The sequence below is a fragment of the Callorhinus ursinus genome, unplaced genomic scaffold, assembly GCF_003265705.2.
Source record: "Callorhinus ursinus isolate GAN/ISIS: 27379988/994484 unplaced genomic scaffold, GSC_fseal_2.0 scaffold1, whole genome shotgun sequence".
NCBI lineage: Eukaryota > Metazoa > Chordata > Mammalia > Carnivora > Otariidae > Callorhinus > Callorhinus ursinus.
In genome coordinates, this window is record NW_027397063.1 from 32,068,647 (window position 1) to 32,092,866 (window position 24,220).

The following is a 24,220-nucleotide window of genomic DNA, read 5'->3' on the forward strand; positions in this document are numbered from 1 at the left end:
CCCGCGTTTTAGAAACCAAGGCTCAAAAACATTAAATAGCTTGACTGAAGTCACAAAGGAGAGGTGGGATTGAAAAATCAGATGTGTCCTCCTAAAACCATAATGCCAAGCAGTTTTCATTCTACCATGCAGTTTTCCCTGCAAATACAGAGCATGAGTGGCTATAATATATCCAAATAGAGTCAGACCTGCCTGAGGATCAATGATTTCAGAGACAAAGGATGAAGTCTGGTACGAGTAGGTGGCTGACGTCTCACTTTCTTCTATTAGCAGTGATTCTTACAGTGTGGTCCCTGGAGCAGCAAAATTAGCATCACCTAAGAACTCAGAAATGCTAAATTTCGGGGGGTGCCTGGGTGGCTCAGTCAGTTAAGCATTAGCCTTTGGCACAGGTCACGATCCTAAGGTCACGATCCTAGAGTCCAGGGATGGAGCCCCTGTTCTTGGGCTCCCTGCTCAGAGGGGAATCTGCTTCTCTCCCTCTCCCCCCCCTTCCACCCCCACTCGTACTCTCTCTCTTGCTTGCTCTTCTCTCAAGTAAATAAAAGCAAGAGGCAAGTTTAAGGAACAAATAGCAAGGGGACCACTGTGACTAGTCTGGAGTAAGAGACTGAGAAAATAACAGAAAATGAAGACAGGTAAAAGAGCCAAAGTCTTCACAATGGCCTGCAAGGCTCTAGATCTGCAATATCCAATACAGTAGCCACTAGCCACATATGGCTATTAAAATTTAACTAAAATTCAAATAAAACTTAAAATTCGGTTCCTTGATTGTACCAGCCACATTACAACTGCTCAACAGCTACATGTGGCTGATGGTTACTGTACTGAACAACACAGATACAGAACATTTTCATTATCTCAAAGAACTTTTGGACAGGTGGTTCTGTATCAGTGGTTCTCAACTGGGGATGATTTTGCCCCCCCCGGGGGAACATTTGGTAAATTGGGAGATATTTTTGGTAGCCACAACCTGGGGGAGGAGGTGCTACTGGCATCTAGTGGGTAGAGGCAAGGGATGCTGTTAACATGCATAGAACAATGCATAGAACAGCCCCCAAACAAGGAATTATCCTGCCCAAAATGTTAATAGTGCCTCACTGAGAAACCCTGCTCAATCTTGACTGCAACTCTAACCTCACTGCCTCCTCCTTGAACAGGCTGCTCTGGCCTCCTTCCTACATTGCCAAGCACTCTGCTTCTTCCTTCAACCTCTAATATTGTTTCCTCCCCCAACACTCTTCTGTGCTTCACTCACTTTCCTCAGGTCTTTCTTTCAATATTACTTAGAGAACTCTCTCTTGACAGGCTGTATAAAAACGCAACATCCGCTCTATCCCCCTCCTTTTGATTTATTTTTCTCAATAGCATTTCCTGGTACAGTATATAGTTTCTTATATGTTTACTGTCTATTTCTTCTCACTAGACTGAAAGCTCCAAAGAAACTGTATTTGTTCCAACACAAAGAACAATGTCTGGCAAATAGGTGCTCAATAAATACTTTTTTTTTCCCTTTTTAAATGAAGGAATGAATGAAAGAAAAGGTTGGGTATGCCTTCTATATGGTCCCACACCAGCATGATGAGCACTTGTTAGCCCTTGCAGCACTCTCAAAAGATCCTTGAAAGGAGGGTCTGTGTCATTTCTCTGAATGTTCTTCAATCCCTAGCATAGTACATACTCAATACTTAATGAAAAATGAAGGATTTTTTTAAAAAAAGATTTTATTTATTTATTGGACACAAACAGCGAGAGAAGGAACACAAGCAGGGGGAGTGGGAGAGGGAGAAGCAGGCCTCCCTCTGAGCAGGGAGCCCGATGCGAGGCTGGAGCCCCATGCGGGCTTGATCCCAGGACTCTGGGATCATGACCTGAGCCACCTAGACGCCCCGAAAAATAAAGGATTTTTATCTGTTGAGTAAATGATACCCCAAATGACATCCACTGGCAAATTAGTATAGGCATGCTTTGAATGCCTACGCCACATTTACAGTTTATTTTAAAACTGACATTTAGCTGTGGTATTTTTTAAAACGTTAAATTTGCTCACCTGGATCTGCAGAAATGTACATTTCAGTTACAAAATGGCAATACCCTAATTAAATGTTAACAAATCAAAAATATGCCTAAAATGTGGAAGAGGCTAGAGGCAAGTGACGATGTTTAAGCCTGATTCCTCATCGCTCTCGGTCGAGCCCAGCATGACTTCTCCATTGGTGAATACGAGTAGCTGCCACACTAACAGCAGCAGCTAACATGCACTGAGTTCCTTCTAGGTGCCAGGCACTGTCCTTCACCCCGCCCCGCACCCCCGCACCCGCAAACCTATGAGGTAGCTAACTCTACTAGGTCCATTTCGAGATAGGAAACTGAGGGACAAAAAGGCTAAGAAGCATGTCCATGGTCACAGTTAGTGAATGGTGGCGGAGTAAAACCCTGGTAATCTGGCTTCCAGAGTCCCCAGCCCTAAATTGCTCGCGATACAGCATCGTCTAAAACCAAGCTGGAGAGGACCGGAATCAAGCAACAGCCGATCCGTTAGAGATGAAAGCAAGAAGGCATGGCATGTGATAGGTGACTTTTTTTTTTTTAACCTTTCATAGTCTATTGCTAAACAGAACCAAATTATTTTAATACTGTACTGCGTAATTTAAGAACATCAAACTACAGGTGCACCCCACTCAGAACTGGCCGCAGAGGACGTTCAAGCGCTCCCGGGGGTCAGACCCACGGGCGGGGAATAGGCGCCTCCATTGGCCGGCCCCGCGGCATCACGGGAGCTCGCCGTGCGCAGGGACCGCCACCCGCTTTCCACGCACCTGCACCTGCGCAGCCCTCCCAGGCGCATTTTTGGAGGTTGGACTCCTCAGAGTAAAGGGCTTCGCTTTCCGGAACCAGGTTCCTTGTGGAAGATCGCTGTTCTCGGTGCAAACGCGGTAGTTCCTAAAGTGAGATCCGTTGGATTCCCCTCCGTCCTGTCCACCCCGGAACGACAAGTCGGAGCACCACATTTCCTGATTGACCTTGTTGGCAATCACTTCCGCCCAGGGGTTTGGAATACCGGAGGCCCTTTGGCTGAGAACAACAGGAAAGGCACTTCCGGTGTATGTTGCCTAGGCGCCGGCCTGGTGGGCCTGCGGGGACGGCGTCACTGGGTAGTCCTCTTCCCCCCCTCCTTTGGGGGTCGAGATGTCGGGGCTCAGCTTTCCAGAGATGGAGGGCTGTCGTAACCTCCTCGGCTTACTAGACAACGATGATATCATGGCCCTGTGCGACACCATCACCAACCGCCTGGTGCGGCCTGAGGACCGCCAAGGTAAGTGTTGACTTTTCTCCCCAAGGGCGGACGCCCCCTCGGGCCCCAGGTGGCCAGAACGTGGGAGTAGAGGAGGTGCGAGACCTCGCCCCGCATCGGGGCCCGACGGTGCTGGGGCGGAACTCTGCCGCCGCCGCCGCCTCCCGGCCTGGGAGCCGCCGTGCGCCTTCAGGCGGCCCTGAAGCGCCAGATCCCCGGGAGAGGTGGTGGCACTGCAGACGGCTCTGCTTCCAGGTTTTATCTGCTGGATGTGTGGGCAAATGCTTATTTTTTCGAGAATTTAGAGTACGTGAATAGTGATTTCAGAATTTCCAGGGTGTTTTTCATTTTCAGTTTCGGCGGATCTGAGGAGTCAGCTGCTGACTGACTCCTCTGGGAGGATATAAACACTTTCAGCCTCGTAGTTAAAACTGCTGTAATAAAAGAGCAGATAGTTTGAATCCATGTCTCTTTTGGGATCTAATTTTTTTTCTGAGATGGTTTTGTGTAGTAGGAATACGTTGTTTTCAGAGCCAAATAAACATTTCTGTAGAGTACTTTTAAAGGGTTATGAATATTCAATCAATATTGATTGTTAGCTACTCCATATAAAAATGTAATCAAGAAGCTTGTGTGTGTATTTCACTTGGCATATCATCGGGACAGTCTTACTTTAAAATGTGAAAACTCCAAACTTCTACGTTAGTATGACTTAAATAACTACAAAAGCATAATCTGTATTTCTCTGCTTTTAAATTGGATGTACGTTTTTGCCATTTAAGAAAATCATTCATTTGAAACTTCAAACTTAATGTTTCCTCAAACTTAAGAGAAGAAATTCCTAAGAATTTCGAATGCAGATAGTTTTAGACTTAATATAGTTCTTAAGCATTTATATATTTCACGTGCTAATCACCACCTAACAGTCCTTGTGAGTGTGAGTTTAAAATTGTAATAGATAAAAATGTTGGATTTAATTGTTGGTGGGTCTAAAAGCAAATAAAAAGAAACTTCCCAGTACAGAAATGTTAAATGATTAGGAGAAGGCATTTCTCAGAGAGGAAGAAAATAGTAAGCATATGAAAAGATAATCTCTTTAAAAAGCAATGAAATGAAAACCGAAACACAGTGTTTTCCTGTCTACCGGATTGGCAAAAAACTAAACGTGGTGATCGTTTAGGTCTTTGACAATTGGAGGAGTGTAAATTAGAACTTTGGAAAACAAGTTTGACATCATCTCTAAGTGGAATTATTTGCTTACTTCCGGGTTTATATTCTGGACCTGAGCTTCTCAAGCTTGAATGTGCCTGTGAATCAGTCCCTCAGGATTCTTGTGAAAAATGCAGATTCTGATTCAGTAGTTTTGGAGTGAGCCCAGAAATTCAGCATTTCTTCAGCTCCCAGATGACCCTCATGCTGCTTGCCCCTCTGTGCACTGGGAGACATTTATGAAAATGTTAAAAGTGATGGTGTTTGTAATTGGACACACCCAGTAAAAATCTATGAACAGAATAGATAACCTTGTGATGTAGTCATATAATTTACTGTGGTACAGTTAAATGAATTAACAGTCGAAAAATTAGAGCTACATGTATCCACAGATTAATGTCAGAAACAATATTAAGTGAAAAGCTGAATATGAAAGACTGTGTGTGTGTGTGTGTGTGTGTGTGGATTGGATTTATAGAGTGTTCCAAAAATACCAAACTGTATTGTTTAGGAGTTCATAGTTATGCTGTACAACTATAAAGAAAAGCAAGGTATTGATAAACAACATTTAGGATAGCAGCTATCTCTAAGGTGGGTGAGTAGAGAGAGGGAATAGTATTAAGTAGGGAGGGTTAAAATGAGGGCCTCAAAGATACTAGTAATATCTTATGTCTTAAGTATGTTGTATATACATGGGAGTTCATTTTTTTGCTATTATGTATTCTTTATGCATGTAAAAAATAATCTTTGATCTGTTATTTAATATAACACCTTTTTTTAAATTAAAAAAAGAATACAAGTATTCTGCCACTTCTTAGAAGCATGATTATTGATACCTCATATATTCTCAACTTTCATTGTCTATAGAGTAAGGAGTTTAAACGTCCTTGCACATCTAAAATAACTGTAATTTTACCTATGTTAGGGATTATAAATGAATTTAGGTCCATTGGCCTTCTTAGAAAAAAATTTTTTTCTCTGGCTCAAATTTTTTTCTCAAAACATGTCATTTTTTTAAAAAAATGCAAAACTTTTACTATCTTATGAGAAGTGAAAGGAAGAGGTAAGTAAGTTTATGTAGGGAAGTTTAAAGCATAAAGAAAAAAATTTTTAAAACCAAAATCTGACAACCCACTTTCTGGTTTTTAAAAATTACCATCTCATGCAAAAAGAGTAATGCCATGACAAGAATTTATAAATATTATTTGATAGGGTTTCTGCTGACCCTGGACAGATTTACAAGTGACTTGTGATTTTCTACTAATCTTTATAATTTCCTTCTAGATGCCATTCGTGCAATATTATTGTACAGTCAAAGTGCAGAAGAACTTTTGAAGCGTAAGAAAGTCCACCGAGAAGTCATATTCAAGTACTTGGCAACACAGGGGGTTATTATACCTCCAGCTACTGAAAAGCACAATCTTATTCAGCATGCAAAGGATTACTGGAAAAAGCAGTTACATCTGAAATTGAAGGAAACACCAGAGCCAGTTAAGACAGAGGACATGAGACTATTTCAACAGGTAAAATAGATCTTATATTTATACCCTAAATCATAGTTCTGTCTAAACTCTTTAGATAATCCTAGATCTGTGGGAACAGGGCTAATATTTTGGCTTTTATAATTTAGCTTCACATCATATCCTTTGCATTCTAAAGGAAGACCAGTATTAAGGTATTAATTTGGTATTAATTTGTATGTATGTGGAACACACACACACAAATTGGAACACTCTATAAATCCAATCCACACACACACATAATTAATTAATCTAAAGGTATTAAATTGTAAAAATTCTATGAGAGAAACTTAAGTAATTTTTACATTTGATTTTTTTTTTTTAAGCTAGGAAAAATCCTCTTGTAATAATTTCCTCCAGCTGACGTTGTCTGTTCCTATTTCTTTGTATCCACTGGACATTTTAGGTATTCTGTGAATATTTAAATATTGACTGTATGAACTCTAGGTAATTTGCAAATTTTATTTATTTATTTATTTATTTTTTAAACAAAGCACAGAAAGACCACCCCCTTTTCAAATCAGATAAATAGCTTAATAAATGTCCATGAAGCAAAAACATTTGTAATGACCATGCTGGTCAGGAAATAGAAATTTGCCACCCACTCCAGAAGCCCCTTCCATGAATTTGCAAATTTTAAACTACATACTTTGAATTTGTGAGGTTTTACAGTAAGAGGCATTTGCTTTCACGTTAGGAAAGGATCTTCTAAGAGCTTTCCTAATATGCTAAAGAGAATGTTGACTCTGAAATCATACAGATGTGACTTCAGATAGGTCCTGCCCTGTGCTAGGTGTGAACTTGAGCGAGTAACTTGACTTTCCTGAGCCCTGTTTACTTTATCTATAAAGCAGGCACAATAATGATAGTATCTGTGTAAATAGGCTTTTGAAGATAGAAGGAAATAGTCCGTAAGTCCCAAGCACAAAGCCAGACATACTCAATCATGGGTGCTCTGTCAATAAAAGATTCTTACCATCAAAATGAGGTACTGTGCTCTGGAATATTCTCATCTATTCACATAGATGAGTAAAATCAAGCTTGTCAGGTATATTTTTGCAATAATATTACCCTTTGTAAAAAAGAAATAACAGTACAAAAATAATCCCAATCATAAAAAGTAATGTATTTTCAGTCGTAGTCGTATTAGAACTCTGTTTAAAGATAGTAAAAAATTCTTATTTGTTACCAACTTTAGTGTAGTTTATATGCAAAGAAGTGTATCCATTTAAAGCATACATGCTGCTTGGACAGACATTGTGAAACCACTGACACAATCAAGAGAAAATACTTACGTAAATCATTGTTGACTGTTCATGCTGATATTTTGAGAGGCTTTGTTAAACCTTAATCTCAGCTGAATTTTCAGATGTTTAAGGTGGGAAATTCTAAAATGATTTTTCCCCTTTTTGGAAGAACAGTGTGTGCGTGATGGGTTCAGTGAGTTCACTTGTAGTTTATTTAGCTTCTGTTATACTCAGCATATGAAAACTTAGCTCTAAAACAGACGAGGTAGAAAAAAAGATGTGAGAACTGACCTTGGTTATATTTTATATTTTATTTATCTTAGCAGGAAAAAGAAGATAAAACTGAAAAAGTTGATTTTCGTCGATTAGGAGAAGAATTTTGTCACTGGTTCTTTGAACTTCTTAATTCTCAGAATCCTTTTCTGGGACCACCTCAAGATGAATGGGGGCCACAGCACTTCTGGCACGATGTCAAGCTTAGGTTTTATTACAACACCTCTGAACAAAATGTGATAGACTATTATGGAGCAGAAATTGTGAGCCTTCGTCTGCTGTCACTAGTGAAAGAAGAGTATCTTTTTCTCAGTCCCAACCTAGATTCCCGTGGACTGAAATGTGCTTCTTCTCCGCATGGTCTGGTTATGGTTGGAGTTGCTGGGACTGTCCACCGAGGGAATACTTGTTTGGGCATTTTTGAACAAATTTTTGGACTCATACGCTGCCCTTTTGTAGAAAATACGTGGAAAATCAAATTTATCAACCTGAGAATTATTGGAGAGGGTTCTCTTGCTCCTGGAACATTAATGAAACCAGCTATTACATTTGAACCTTGTGATCTAGAGGCCTTTTATAACACTGTTACTTTATGCAGTACCAACTAAGTACAACTTAATGTAAGGCAGGCATTGGATAGTGGAACTGGAGACCAAGCTTTATGCAGTGGAGATGAGGCATTGTTGAACAAAAGAGAACTGAGTTCACCCAGCCCTCTAAAGCACTGAACATGTTTGTCAGTCTAAAAAACCTTCTATACAGGAACTCTTCCAGATATCACATCAGTAATGTCTAAGTGATTTCAGATGTGAGGATTGACATATTTTAGTTGAAGTGTCTTTCTTGACAATAGACTAACGTATTATGTGAATACTTGCCTCTTTCTACATGACTTGCAGCAAATGTTCTGAGAGCTAATGCAGTTCATCAAATAAATCCCACTTTAGATGGTATAACTAACGGTGTGCCTTAGAAACCAGGTAATATTTTCATTTTACTTAGTGAATATTCTGCTCATATCTGTACTTTTCATGTCGGAAAGGTTTAATGTAAACTCAGAGTTACCATTTTAGAAAACTTGAGTGACATTCTCACGCAAAAAGTCAAATAACGTAAATTTACTTTGCCTTTTTAAAATGAGGAACATCTTTCAGTTGTCTATAGTAGTCCAAGCTAAATATCTTAAAATCTGCAACATTTTCTGAACTCTTGGGCAATGATAAATGCTGTTCTCACAACAGACCTTATTCTTATCTAAGGCTTCAGCTAACAGTTATATAGAACATTTATTGTAATGCCATCTAAAGGAAACATACTGTTGAAATTTTTTAAAAGGTGTGCCCAGTTCTAACTTAAATGAATTACTGTTTTCCTCTTGATTGATCTTGGAAGAGGTGACCAAAAAAAACAAAACAAAACCCAAAAACACACACAAATTTATAATGTGGTCATATCTATATACATATATAGATATACTCCCACATCATAAATTAAAATTATTAGGATTTTTTTACCTCTAAATTACTCTACTAGGTTTGAATTACAAAGTTAAGTTGCCAGATTAATTACATAGCTGCTTTGGGGTTTAAAGTCTTCATCACTTCACAACTACTTGCTGATCTTTGATTTCGTTAGTAATTTTAATTTACAAAAGTGCCATGTGGAAAAAATTCAGCTGGGAGTTGTGATGATGTGTTGTACATGTTAATTTTTTACCTTTAACTCTTCTCGTGATCATCTAGGGTAACAAGAATTTTGGAAGCAAGAGGAAAAAACTCATCTTTTTTGTATTTTAATGCCAGCCTTTTAGGAGGAGTACAAATTGATACATCTTAAAATAAAAACTTAATAAAGGAGGGAAATTCCTACTGTCTGCTATAAGAATAGTATATTGTTTAGATTTAAAGCAAGTTATCATTTTCTCCTTTAAGTATAGAGTATCATTATAACATGTACTCAATAAATATCCTGAGTAAAGAATAAAATTAAAAACTATTCCCATCTGTTTCTTTTGTGGTATTGATGACGAGTACTGCAGAAATATTACTACAGATGCTCAGGGTGGGCAGAAATTGCCTCTGGCTACCTTCAGTATTGGCTTTTTGAATTTGTGTAATGCTCAAGTAAGGCTGCAATGTTTGCATGTTCTTTTAATCAGCGTTAGAAGTTTGAAATCTTCCTGATAGACTCTCTCAAGAATTGGAACTATGTTTTATTTACTGTGAATCCCTACAGCTGGGCCACATAGTAGGACCTAATGTTTAACTAAATGGGTTAAGGTATGAGTAAAAGAAGTTTACATACTGTATAAAAGACTTTTCTGCATCTGGATTTTGTCTTTGGTTCTTATTAGTGATGGGGTTTTTTGATCATTTCATCTGTTTGAATTTCATACATGGATACACAGAAACTTTTAGGCTCCAAGCTAACAAATTTAACCTTTTAAAATTTACTAAATTTAAAAAGCCCAAGGGTCAGAATGGGATAAACTGGAATGCTCTAACCATTTTAGGGGAAGTGTATATTTTTTTGTTCAGAGAAAGAACACCTGGAGGAATTGAGATTTATTCACGAAGCTTAAAGCTTGGTCAGGTCTTTGAGAAGGTCCAGAAGCACACTGCAGATAACTCTTTTGCTACCCTCCCTTTGTTTTGTATATGTTAGGGAATGGCAGAGACCCCAGCTTTAGGTCTCTTTTGCTTCATTTCACCCTCAACTGGTATTTTAAAGTTGTTGGAGTAAAGTAGTAAAGAATACAGCACTACACATAATTCATAGTGATTGAATGGTCAAACCAGGGGGGCAACTGGGCTTTATTTACTGTAGACTGATTTGTGATAGCCTAATAATAGGGCATACATGAAGTATCTGTTCTTGTTAAAATAAAAATATCTTAAAGTAATAGTTACATTGGGATGTTTTATTAGTATCTAGAATGCCAAAAACAAGTTTCATGAGTCTTAACTAAAATACCAAATAATAGAAAAAAGCCATCTCTGTTTTATAAAATCAGCTTGCAAATGGCCAACACAGGAAAACTTCGTTCCTGTGTTTCCTTAAGCTAAAGGAAGCTAGTTACCCAGTGCCTGTAAGAAATTGTAATAGCACCAGAAAAAAGGGCTTAAAGAATAGTGGCTTAATTTAAAAAATCAGCAATTTTGTGTTTTAACAAAATGGCTCTTATGGCTAAGTAGATGATAAACATGAACAAAAACCATACTCTAATGTTTTTATTAGTATCCGTATTCACAAACTTAGATGCCTTTTTCTTCATGGTTCTTAATTTGGGCTGTGGGGAGTGGTCATGGATTTTTTGAAAAATGAGAGCTGTGTTCTGTCCCCAGAAAATGTGTTTGTATATAGTATTACAATTTGTGCATTATTTCAGTGAGCTCTTATGGACTTCCTAAGGCACATATGTGACTCCTATAAGGATCCTTATACTTCATGTTAAAATCCTGCCATAATAGTTATATTTCCTCCAAACTACTCTTCGATATTAAAATTATTTTTAGAAAATTTTGTGCCCTTGCTGGAGTCCCTAAGCTAGAGGACTAAATCTTCCTTCTGAATGAAAGAATAGGAAATCTGTTCGTTTATGACAGTTGTTAATTTGTGGATTTTGTTTTTCAAAAGACATCAGATACTAAGACAAAACCTGAAATACTGTTAAGTGGAACAAAAATATTCCAAATTCATTTTATTTTGGCAAGATAAATTTAATGAACAATAACATGCCTTAGAGAAAGTCTGAGGGAAAAGTCTGAAAAGAAAAAGTATTCAAAAAAATTCTCAGGGCGCCTGGGTGGCTCAGTTGGTTAAGCATCTGCCTTCTCCTCAGGTCATGATCCCAGGGTCCTGGAAATGAGCCCATTGGTCTGCCTGCTCAGCAGGGAGCCTGTTTTCTCCCTCTCCCTCTGCCCCTGTGGCGAACCCCCTTGCTTCTCAAATAAGTAAAATCTTAAAAAAACAAAAAACAAAAAACTGTAGATCTTTACAAAAACTTTATCCTGAGATGTTTATTTAGTAATGATTGTATACTGCTCATTTTTTTGAAGGATTTTAAACATAGGATCATTTCCTCTGAAGGCCTTGTATACGTGATCTCACACCATTCCTTCTCACTCCCCTCACTCCCACCCTATTTATAACGTTTGTACATACTCAAGTTTGAATGCAGATAGCACCACTGCAAGTGTTGGGAAATAAGACTTTCTGCATCTGGGTTCTCTTCAAGTTTATTTGGCATATATTTATGGAGCATCTACAATTTAAGTGACTGAATCAAGCACAAGATAAAATAATACATCAATAGGTTATTTACCTAAATTTCCTGTTAAGTTTCAGTTTCCTAGTTTAGATGTCTTAGGGTGAGAACTACTTTAGGCCCTTTTTTTTAGGGTATGGTTATATCTTTTCGTATGGGTCAGGAAAAAAGAACACTTAATTGAAATTTTAAATAGCTGTGTGACCCTGGCTGTGCCATATTGATCGTATCAATGCAGAATATAAGATATTTTGACAGACCACTTCATTTAGAGTTGGAAGGAAAATATTTCAGAACTGTATTAGAGTGCACTAAATCTTTTTAGCTTTATTTTTTTCTAGTTTGAACCTTTTCCAGTAGTCCTTCAGTAAAACATTAATATTAAAATGGAGTATTATTTACTGTGAGATAGAATGTACTTCAAAGTATTAAACCATAAACTTCAGAAATGTGTTAGACATGAAGTGTTAATAGAATCACTGGCCTAGAATTTGGTACCTCCTAATTTCTGTTCCTAGTACTGGCCAGTATAGCCCTTCATAGTGAGTCATTTACTGAGGGTTCTTTGGTTAGCAGTTTTCATCCTCAGTTTTTAGACACCCTAAATTTCAAGTATGAAATTAGTTACATTTGAATTAATGAATTTAAGAATTGAAAGAAGCCCCTGCTGCACAGTGCCAACTGTGTTACTCATCTGACGTTTTCTGAACAAAAGTTAAAATCAGTTAACTACTTAGGAAAGCCTTTTTTCTTGAAGTATTTAGTTTCACAAGTTTGTGTTAATCTTTTCCATCTCTTAAAATACTGATGGTTAGTATTCTATTTAATTCTCAAATTGTTACATGTAAGTTACTCCCGCCTCCCTAAGTAGATGGTAAATTACTTGACCTGGTGATTCTTTTCTAAAAGATTTTTTTTTTAATTGTAGTATAATTAACATACAGTGTTACATTAGTTTCAGATATACAATATAGTGATTCGACAATTCCATACATTACTCAGTGCTCATCCCAACAAGTGTACTCTTAATCCCCTTCACTTATTTCTCCCATCCAGTTTTTGATGAATCCTTTTGACTGTCTTCAGTATGAAGGTCATTTGCTGGCTCTGATTTCCAAAGCAAAGATGCCTTTAACCTCTATTGTTTATCTAAATACAGAGTAGGAGTGTTAGTGCATGCTGTATCCTCTTGTAATTATACTTAAGTTGCTTGGTGATTTAAAACCACTTGAAAAGATAGAATGCTCATGTATGATATAAAAAGGAATATAGGTAATTGGGATATATAAAAATATATGTAAAAATTTACATGAAATTTCTTGAACTCAGTGTCTCATCACAATCACTAGTCCTCTTCCCTTCCTGTTGTACTTTCAGCCTCAGAAACAGTCTGTTTCACACATTTAATTTCCTTCCCTGTCTAGATGCAACATATCTCCAGTATTGCTTTCTATTTCAGCTGCTACTATAATTAGAATTTCTTTACCTAAACATTGACTCAGTAATTTATTTCTTTGCTTTAATATTTTTTACATAACATTAAAATTTACTTAAAGTACAGCTTTCATCATATCTTCCATGCTCAGAACTTTCAGTGGTATATTGTATTACCTCCAAAATAAAGTCCAGGTTTTCTGATCTGGTTTTCATCACCATCTAGGTTTGATTTCACTCGTTTTCATGCATTGTTTGGTCCAGCCAGCATCTGCTATTAAGTAGTCTTAGTATTTGTCCTGTGCTTACTTAGTTCTCTGCTTTTATTGGCAAGTATAGACAGTCGCTGACTTGACAGTGGTTCGATTTAGGATTTTTCAACTTTACAAAGGCATGAAATTGAAATGCATTCAGTAGAAACCATACTTGTTTTAAGTAATCCCTACACCCCACGTAGGGCTTGAACTCACCACCCCAAGATCAGGAGTCATATGCTCCGACTAAGCCAGCCAGGTGTCCCAGTAGAAATGGTACTTTGAATTTTGGTCTTCTCGGTGCTGGTCAGCAGCAGGTTGCCCCATGTCCCAGTCAGCCATGCAGTCATAAGGATAAACAACCTGTATACTTAAAATCATTCGGTATCCATATAGTCATTCTGTTTTTCACTTTCATTACAGTATTCAGTAAGTTACATGAGATACTCGACACCTTATTTATTATAAAATAGGTTTTGTATTAGATAATTTTGCCCTACTGTAGGCTAATATAAGTGTTCCGAACACACTTAAGGTAGACTAGGCAAAGATAAAGTATTCAATAGGTCCTAACCTATTAAATGCATTTTCAACCTAATGATATTTTCAACTTCTGTTGGGTTATTGGGATGTAACCCCATGTAAGTCAAGGTGGGTCTGTATATAAAATAGTGAAACTTAATTTTTTTTGTTGTTGCAGTCTGATAATATAGAAATAAAAGGGCTATGATTGAAATGGTTTAAAAACTGGAAATTTCTTTTAAGTCAAACATTTTTTCTCTTGAGGTGTTTTGTGTATATTTCTAAAATTTTCCTAGCTTTTTGCATGGCTGCTTAATTTTTATCTTTTAGGATTTGTCTTAAATGTTTTCTCCTCTGTAAGTGGATCCCGTTTTTAATATTTATCAGAGCTCCTGTTTATTTCAGCCGTAGCACTTTAAATATTAATTTACTAACTTGTTAATCTCCCCCACTAGATTTTAAACTGAGAGCAGAGACTATAGCTGTTTGGCTTTCATTTTTTTCCATTGCTTTGCACAGAGACTAGGTATTCAAGTTGATATTTATTAAAGACATAAATAAGGGAACACATGATACTTTTTCAGAGCCTTTTATATTCCTAGCCCTTTGCCTGTTTGCTAAAGACAGTGCTTAGCGCATGTATTAGGTGCTCATAAATATTTGTTTAATGAATAAAGCCAAAGTTATCTTCCTGAATATTATATATGAGCTCTAATACAATCAGCAATAATCTGCTAGATAGAAGTATTAAAGTTTTATTATGCTTTTATAAAAGATGAAGAAACTGAGGCCCCAAAAGTTAAGTACTGTGCTGAAGTTCACAAAATTTTGTTATGGAGATTTTTTTCCTTTTTTTTTTTTTTTTTGTTTTTATTTTGCGTGCGGGGGGAGGGGGCTGGTGCGTGGGTGAAGGGATGATTTAATTTTTAAACTACAAAGCCTGTTTTTTTTCTTGCACTTCATTTCTAATCTGACTACTGCTACTACCTTATAGTGAAAGAATTTAAACTCTAATTCTCATTTTCTTCACTTGTAAAAATAAACAATTTGATGATTTCTAAACTGCTATTTTGAAGTTACATGGTTTTGGGAGTGTATGCTTTCTTAGCAACTCAATATTTTAAAGGAATTTGTAGTTCATTGAAGTTGAAGAAATTATTTTGCTTCCTTATAAATTATGCTCATTGAAAAACACTTTTTATTCTTTTTTTTAACAAATACACATTTATAAATATATGTGTAGTGTGTGTATTTCTATTTACAGAGGGAAAAACAGGATGAAATATTACACATTTCTAGAAAAAAGTATGAAGCCTTTAAAATAATTTCCTATTTTCCGTTTTTTTTTTTTTTTTAAAGATTTATTTATTTATTTGACAGAGGGAGACATAGTGAGAGAGGGAACACAGCAGGGGGAGTGGGAGAGGGAGAAGCAGGCTCGCCGCCAAGCAGGGGGCCTGACGCGGGGCTCGATCCGAGGACCCTGGCATCATGCCTGAGCCGAAGGTAGACGCTTAACGACTGAGCCACCCAGGCACCCCTGTTTCCTATTTTCTAATCACTAGAAATTCTGAAGTTGTTTGAACTACTGTTGTGTAAAACTTTTTTGCTTTGTTACATATGTTCAAAATATATTTTCATGTTTTAGTTGAAAAGTGCAATTGGTTGACAGAAGGCCAAATTATAGACTGCCAAAAACCTGTAGTAAAAATGTAGTTGTTAATAAAATAATCAAGTACTAGATAGATGATTCCTTCAAAGAGACTAATAGGAGTTGACATACATTTAAGAGTGACATTGGAGATGAGTGGCAGATGCGGGATAGGATTTTTCTGTAGGAAGCATGGCCCTGGGTGGGTGTACTCATAAGGTCATTAAAAGTTGTTCTAGGAAGTTTAATGGAAAATCCTTGTTTAGCAAAGACAGGAGGTTTTGCTGTGCTGACTGTACCGATTGCAGTAGATTGGCTTTGCGATAGAACGAGCTTAGAGTACAGAAACAAGGTAGCAGTAGAAAAGGTAAGCATGTCAGGCGCTTTAATGCTGGAACTAGTGGTAGAACAATCATAAAATTGAACTCATAGGAACTAAGAGAATTGCAGAATAAGCCATAATTTTAATTCTAAATCAACCTTAAGCTAGAGCAAGAGTTTAGGACTGAGAAAAAAGTTGATTTTAAATAATGTATTAGTGTTTTCCCTTCAACAGTCTTCTCTTAATTTGGTAAACCACTTATCAAGCACTTACTATGTACCAGGTACCCTAATGGAAGACACTTGGTACTTAAGATATTTGTTCTAGTTTCTTAATGCTTTTCTCGCTTTAACTTGCATCAAATAACATTTACTGTGTAATCAAAGTTTATTAGAAAGTGCTTCCCTCTGATCTCTCATTGATGCCCTACTTACTGCTTTAACCATTGTCTTCTTTTGGTCCTTATTCTGAATTGTAGGTAAAGTCCTAACCTTTGGATTAGAACAATGCCCCAAAAGGATGGTGATACTTGGTAACTAGTTTGGCAGTTTCACAGGGGGAAAAAAAATGCACTGAAACATTTTTTTCCATATCACATATATTTTGGAAATTTTATGCACATAATTCACATATTTAGCAAGTTTTTAGGTAAATTAAAATCTCATTTAGTTTTTTTTTTTTAATATTTATTTATTTGCTAAAGAGAGACACAGCGAGAGAGGGAACACAAGCAGGGGGAGTGGGAGAGGGAGAGGGAGAAGCATGCTTCCCGCTGAGCAGGGAGCCTGATGGCGGGGCTCCATCCCAGGGCCCTGGGAGTGAGAAGTCCTTAGCAACTTCTTGTTCTATTCATCCCTGAAAATTCATCAATATGGAAAACAAGATTACACTGGGCAATAAGCTTTGGTGAGAAGTAGACAGGATGTATTACGATCTTTAATGATGGAATGTACACTAGCTATTTGGGCAGCAATGAAGGTGTTAGGTGAATAAAAGGGTTGTAAAAAAGCCAATCAGCTCTTTCTTAAGAGAGCAGTTAGTTATCAACGGTAAACCATCAATATGCTGATTCAGTGTTGAAGGGAGTAAATACAAATTTTAATGCTTCAGTCTATACTGTTTTTATAATACTGTATGGAAAACTGAGCAGGAAGTTGCAAAACTTTTTTCTTCCGATACTTCCTGTGTGGAGGAAAGGTGTTCTCATGAGGTTTTGAGATAAGAACAGAAATTAAAAACATTTCTTTGAGATATTGTTAATGTCAGGAAAGGGCATTTCTTTGATTTTCAGTGCCTTCCTTAAGTGGCATGTCAACCAGTCTACCCACTGTCTTGAAAAGACATCCCTCCAGATTCATAATGTGAATTATAATGGCAAGGAGTTCACTTATGTTAAGATTACACAACTTGTGCGAATGGCTCAGTTCTGAAGAGCTTCATCCCCACCCCCACCACAATCTTATATTCCTGGCTTACTGCAGAAACATGTTTGGGTATATATTTAAAACCATGTCCAAATACTGCAACATAACATGAAAGAACACTTTCCTGAGCTGAATGCGAAGGACAGATGAAGAAACCCCTTTAACACCATCTGCAGGTAGATTTTTCTTTTGGTGGCTCTAGGTGAGAAGATTACTGTGATAGTATATGACTAAAAACGAATTTTATATGTGGATCAGTAAGAAAAACAAGTTTTTTAAATCACATACCTATTCTTAGAATACTAGAATAGTGGCAAGTTTCCTCTTTCCATATGACCATAGGAATGTAGGACAGAATAGTGGGAAAAAATAAAACTGCTAGAATATGTATCATTATTACAGAGTGTACAAATGTAGTGTACACGTTGTACACTAAAAGTTTGTGCTGATCTGACTTTACTGTTTTTTGTTTTTAAGCAATAATCACCTTTTCACCCAAACAATTTAACTGATATCATCACCTTGATTTTAATTTTTAGCAGCCATTCAATGCCCTTATTTTCTGTCCTTTCCTAATCCTGGTATTCTGGCAATTTGTTAGAGATCATTCCACTGTCTCCTTTTACTCTCCGCCCAAATAAGGCTTAGTTGGAAACATTTTCAGTACTGGAGTGAAAAAACTTGAAACTATTTTCTTTTGTTCACGTTCTATAAATTACATTCTCAAGAAGACATGTCATTTATCAGTAGACAGTCTTTCAGAAGCATGTAGAGCACAGACATGTTTTTGCACAATATATTGGAAGGAGGCAAGATTTTCATCAAATGATTTTTATATTCTTATTTCTGGCCAAAATAAAGCTTTTGTTCATTATCATAATTATTAAATGGGTAAATATGTCTTATTTCTATACTTAAATTCAGTTGGCTTGCTGTGATGTCTTTATTTTATAGGTTAGTCTATGTAAAGCTGGAACTTTCGAAGTTCTTGGATTTGCACATAAGGGAAAATCCCAAGAGTTGTACACAAGTGCCTTTAAAATACTTCTGGTCCCAATTGCTTAACTTTACATAGTGATGTTTTTAACTTTTACCTATAATAAATGTAGCATGCCAATAAACAAGTTCTCAAGATACATAAAATATAGTGAGTACTATAAATATATACCACTCTTTTTTTTTTAATATCACTTTTGAATAAGAAACCGCTAATTTCTTCCAGACTAATTGAACTTGAATTATAAAAATTTTAGAGGCTGCATAGAACTATGTGGATGAATGAACAGGTACCTTTTTTGGGTACATTTCATTTTCTAAGGTAAATTTGTTTTAATGGATAAGTTTTTTTTTATTCACAAAATGTATTTTCCAAGGATTTTAACAAAATGTTTTTTACATGTTCCATTTTAGAGTACCTACTTTAAATTATTGAATGTTAATTCCATTTAAACATGTTTATTGAGTTACATTTTGCTAGAAACAAATTTGTGAAGGCCCAGATAGCATGAGATAATATTGCCAAACTACCTTGCCTTTCTTCATCATCCTTTCTTTCCCCATCACATTTTTTCTTTTAAAATTAAGGAATCAAAGAGACTTTATCTTTCTTTTATTTAGATCTCAAATGCTGCTGCTGATTTTTTAGATGGAAAGAAGCTTGCAATAGCATCTGAAAGTGTAACATGGAATGTTAGTGACATCTTGTGGCTAAGGCTTTTCTCCGAGTCTATGTCATAGAATCGGCTTTGTACTAGCGGACTTCCAGCTGGAAAACACGTACTTCTGAACATACCTGAAGACTCAGAAAAACTTAAGCTGGCTTGAAGACTTTTAAGGCAATCTATTTCCTTATCCTTAATCTCCTGCCCTCTCTCCACTAACTTGAGTGTGGCTGTGGGTCTGAGCAGTAGACCACTTCCCTTTTTTCAACGTTTTTTTGTTTTTTGTTTTTACAATTACCATTCTTTCACTTCACAAAAGTAAAATCTATTTCTCAGCCCTCCTGAACCTCATTATGTTGCACTGCCCTATGGTATCAAAACCCTGGGTACTAAACACAGAGAATTTTGAATTATTCACATAAGGAATAAGGTGTAGGAAAAGGGAATCACCACAATGATTATTCAACAAAAGTTTTGTAAATCAGATGGTGCAAAAGTTGAAAGAAAAGACCCAGCTGGAGGCCCTGTGGAATTCAGGATCTACTGGACAGTTTTCAGTTTGCTCGGGGGTAGCTGAGTAATCAAAAATGTCAAATCTCAGATTCATTGTGGACCATAAGATCTTTATGACCAAGAATCTGAAAAACTTTGTTAATGCTCTCTAGCATTTGTTTGATATCATTACTTGTCACCTTTGAGCCTGAAAAAGAGTTCTGGATTGATTCAAAGGCAACAACAAACTTGCTATTTAAATTTGATCAATAGCCCTACATCACCAAGGTCTTTGTTTCAAACCTGTGGCCACTCTATATGCATGTTGTTTACACTTTGTACAAATAAATATGCTAGAGACTTCAAAAAGTTTTGCAAGTCAGGTGGCTGTTAAACTTTCTTTAAAATTATTTGGTTTCAACAAAATTAAAAGGAAAACCAAATTAAGTTTTATGTGGTCATTTAGTAAGAATAAATGTTGGCAATAAATCACCATCTGATTTTTTTCCTTTTGGTATACAATTGACATACACTAAACTGTGCAGATCTTACTTAGGAATATGTCCAAAATATTGGCTGATATTATAGTTTCATTCCTCTCTACTTGTTAATATATTCATGACTTCTCATGCTTATATGCTAAAAAAAAAAAAAAGAAGTAGAATTAAGGATGAACTCTGACTTATACCCATCTCAGTAAATTGTGGGTCTCCAGTAAAATGTGTGAGTTAGTTGTGTTGTTTTGATCAATTTTATAATACTAAAAATTATGGTAATTCAACCCAGAAGAAATGTTAGCACTTGAAACATTATAGGGAAATTTAAAAACAATTATGATCATATTTTTGTCACATAGAAGTGTTTACAGTGATCAGTCTTTTAAGTATAAAATGTATCACATTGGGATGAAATTCTGTGAGGCAACTGGAATAAAGTACAAATCAGAGAAGTACAAGTAAAATTTCTAACTATAAACAGGAGCTTGTTTGTAAATATTTAATTAGATATCTGTGGGTATAGAATTCAGTGAAGTTGCTTACATTTTAAAGAGTTATTTAATGCTTTTATTTTAAAAAATGGAAATTGTGTGTGTGTGTTTATTTAAATTCAATTAGCCAACATATAATACATCATTAGTTTCAGATGTAGAGTTCAGTAATTCATCAGTTGTATATAACATCCAGTGCCCATTACATCATGTGCCCTCCTTAGTGCCTATCACCCAGTTACCCCATGCCCCCACCCGAGATTACTTCTTTTCAACTAATAACATAATGAAATATTTCAGATGTGTTGCCTCAACATTTGTGAAGGCATATAGTTTGTAAACATTCTTTTACGGAATATGTAAGCAAGACTAGTTTGAAAAGCAGGACTTTATATCATTTAACTTGGCCTTCAGTTCCATGAACCACATGAATGGGAGGAAAATCACTTTTACTTGTGCTTTAGATATGTGATATTTTCTAAAATTATTCCATTGGTTATAGGATACCACTAATTCAATTACTTTTTGGTGCTAAAAATTCGCATCATATTCAATGGTTATATAGAGGTAAAGAAAACAAGGCCAATGTCAGAAATGTTAAAATAAGAGTAGGTGGGGTGGGGGGAATGAGGAAGTGTTTTAAGATTGAAGAAATAAGCTACATACATACAGTAGGTTGTTCTAAATTGTTCTTTTTATGTGGCAAGGTTTAATATGATGTGCCTAACATTCATCAATGTTATTATCTTTAGTGACTGCAGACAATGAAGACTGAGTGTCTGTTAACTGCATGACATTGTGCTGGGCACTGACATTACACGGAAGTATGGACTATGACCAATTTTTTTTTTTAATGTAAACAAGAAAGTTTAATAATGAGAAGACAGCACAGTTGGTACGATCAGTGTGGAAGCACTCACAGATCCCAGAACAGCCTGAGCTGTAAACGAAGAGCAGGACTTAGGTCCGTGCAAAACAGAGAGCTGGTCTTGCTCTCCAGGGCTGAGTTGAGTAGTTATGACAGAGACCATATGGGCTATGAAGGGATTCAGAACAAGCCACCCCAAAATGTCCCACTTTAGCATGTATACATTGAGCTGAAGTGAACCAAGGCCCAAAGGACTCAGGAAGAGATTTTTACCTCCCCCTTCACTGCCTGAAAGAACTTAGAAGTGATGTAGACACGCCAGGTCAGAGGACCAAGAGGGGGTCCTTGGCTCTGTGCAAGATAGAAATCAAATGCGAGCCAGCAGGAATGAGAGCAGAGTTTATTTAAGATATATAGAGAGTGCAGGTACAGAGCGTCTGGGAGCCTCAGAAAGGAAAGGAGAGTTTTGTCCTTGCTTGCGGTCTGGGGTTTTCACTGGGGATGGTGGGCTGGTGTATGTGTCCTCTCGAGTATCCGGGAACCAGCCAGAACGAGGACACATGTCCAGGTGTCTTCCATAAGTCACTTATTCCTTGGAGCCAGGGGTCTTGGCGTCGAGATGTCTAACTCCGCTAGTTTGGAATACCCACAGGAAGGCCTCGACAGGTCATTCTAACCCAGTCCTTCCTTCGATGTTATCTAGTGTGCAGGAAGACTCTAAAGAAATCATTAACTCCTTGATTTATCCAAGTAAGACATACTACAAGGCATGTGTAAGGTGGGGATGCAGGTCCTAGCAAGAACAGAAGCAGGAAAAGGAGAAAAAGGTTTGTATGGAGCCCTTCAGTTTCCCTACCACAGAAGCCCTGGTCCAGGAAGAGAACTGTCACCAGAGGTAACTACGAAGAATTTGGGCTATGTGTGGTAAGCTGGGGGAAAACTCTGCAGGGCCTAGAGATCAACTTCCTCTCCTGTGTCCCACTGTCTCTGCACAGCAGGGCACACAGTTGTTTACCAAACATTTGCTCTTCTCCTTTGAAGTCTCAGACCTCTACCCCCTGCTCCTGAACCGAGGATGGCGCATAAACCTCAATTGCTTTAATGCCTGTGGGTCTCCTACTCTTATGGAGCTCTCATACATACATACACAATTAAATTTGTTTTTCTCCTGTTTATCTATTTTAATAGACCGGCCAAAAGTACCTAGAAAGAAAGAAAAGTTTTCTTCCCCTACGCTCGCAAAGCCTAAAATATTTGTTACCTGATCTTTTTTTTTCTTTTAAAGATTTTATTTGAGAGAGAGAAAAAGATTAATTTGGCAGCCATATGTAAAGTAGATTAGAATGCGGTATTAATAACTCAGGGAGAGAAGCAAGTTAGAAGATTATAGCAATGGTAAATATATAAGGCAGCATGTATCTCCTGCTCAGCAGTGACTTAGGAATGAAAAGAAAGGAACAAAAAACATTAACTCTAATATTTATTAATAATACCAATATGACTTTAAAAGATCTTTTAATCCGAACTTTATTCCAGGGTCAGTAAACATGATTTGACACCAGCATGTTATACAGAACCATGTGCATAATAAGTTGCTACTCCAGGGGCGCCTGGATGGCTCAGTCGGTGAAACATCCGACTCTTGGTTTTGGCTCGGCTCGTGATCTCAGGGTCATGAGATTGAGCCCTGAGTCAGACTCCACGGGGAGTCTGCTTGAGACTCTCTCTCCCTCTCTCTGGGCCCCTCCTGCTCGTGCTCCCCCCTCAAATAAACAAATCCCCCCCCAAAAAGATGCTACTCCAAATGTGAAATTAATCAACCAACCACAAAATCCCCTCTGGAATGCAATGTTGTTAACTCACTCATCTATTAAATCATTTTATTCACTAAAAATTTATTCTGTGCCAACTTTTTTCTAAGTGCTATTGGTGAATGAAAGCAGTGAACAAAAGAGACAAAAACATTTCTGTCCTCATGAAGCTTACATTCTAGTAGGGAAAGTAAAGGAAGAAACATGTAAACTATAACAAGGTTAGATGGTAGTAAGTGCTACTGGTTAAAAAAAAAAAAACAGGCAAGAAAAGTAAGTTGTAAAGGGGAGAGCTTATTAAAAAAATAAGTTATTTTTTAATCTAGAATGATGGGGGAAAACTTCCCTAAGAAGGCAACATTTAAGTAGAGTAGGAAGTGGTGCAGGAGTGACCCATGGGGCTATCTGGGTAGAGAGAACACCAAGTATAAAAGTCTTAAGTGGAAATGTGATTAGCAGGTTTGAGGAACATCAGGGAGACCAATAGAGCCAGAATGAATCAGTGAGCGAGAGGCAGAGCAGTGGAAAATTAGAGTAGCAGGGGGCACAAAGCCAGGGCCTTCTAGTTCATTATAAGAACCACGGTTTATACACTAATTACAATATGAAGCCATTGGAGGATTCTGAACAGAGTAGTATGATCTGATTTTTGAAAGGATCCTGGCCATGAGAAGGAGCGGGGACACAAGGGTCGGTAGAGGCAATGAGACCAGTTAGGAAGCTCTTTGCAGGAAACCAGGTGAGAGAAGATGGAAGCTTAAACCAAGGCGGCAGCAGTGGGGACTGTAAGAACCAGTCAGACTTAAGATCTTGTGGGAAGGGAGACCTGACAGAATTTCCTGATGGCAAGGCAAAGAGAAGAGAGAATGGTGGCTCCAGAGTTTCTGGCCTGAGCACCTGGAAGGATGCAGTTACAATGAATTAAGACACAAGAAATTGCAAGAGGAGCACAACTGGGGTAGGAGTGATGTGGAGAAAGACT

At 37.3% G+C, this 24,220-nt stretch overlaps 1 protein-coding gene across 2 annotated transcripts; it reads left to right on the top strand.

The window, feature by feature from the left end:
• Window positions 1-2,875: 2,875 nt before the first annotated feature.
• On the top strand, window positions 2,876-9,875 carry CUNH3orf38 (chromosome unknown C3orf38 homolog). Of its 2 annotated transcripts, none has more exons than XM_025873018.2 (3): window positions 2,876-3,316; window positions 5,789-6,027; window positions 7,598-9,875. In XM_025873018.2, the coding sequence occupies exons 1-3, from the start codon at window positions 3,190-3,192 to the stop codon at window positions 8,150-8,152; spliced, it is 921 nt and encodes a 306-aa protein (XP_025728803.1). In that variant the 5' UTR covers window positions 2,876-3,189; the 3' UTR covers window positions 8,153-9,875. The 2 variants fall into 2 exon arrangements, with proteins under 2 accessions (XP_025728803.1, XP_025728797.1); XM_025873012.2 differs by having other exon boundaries at window positions 2,884-3,316; window positions 7,595-9,875.
• The last annotated feature ends 14,345 nt before the right edge of the window (window positions 9,876-24,220 follow it).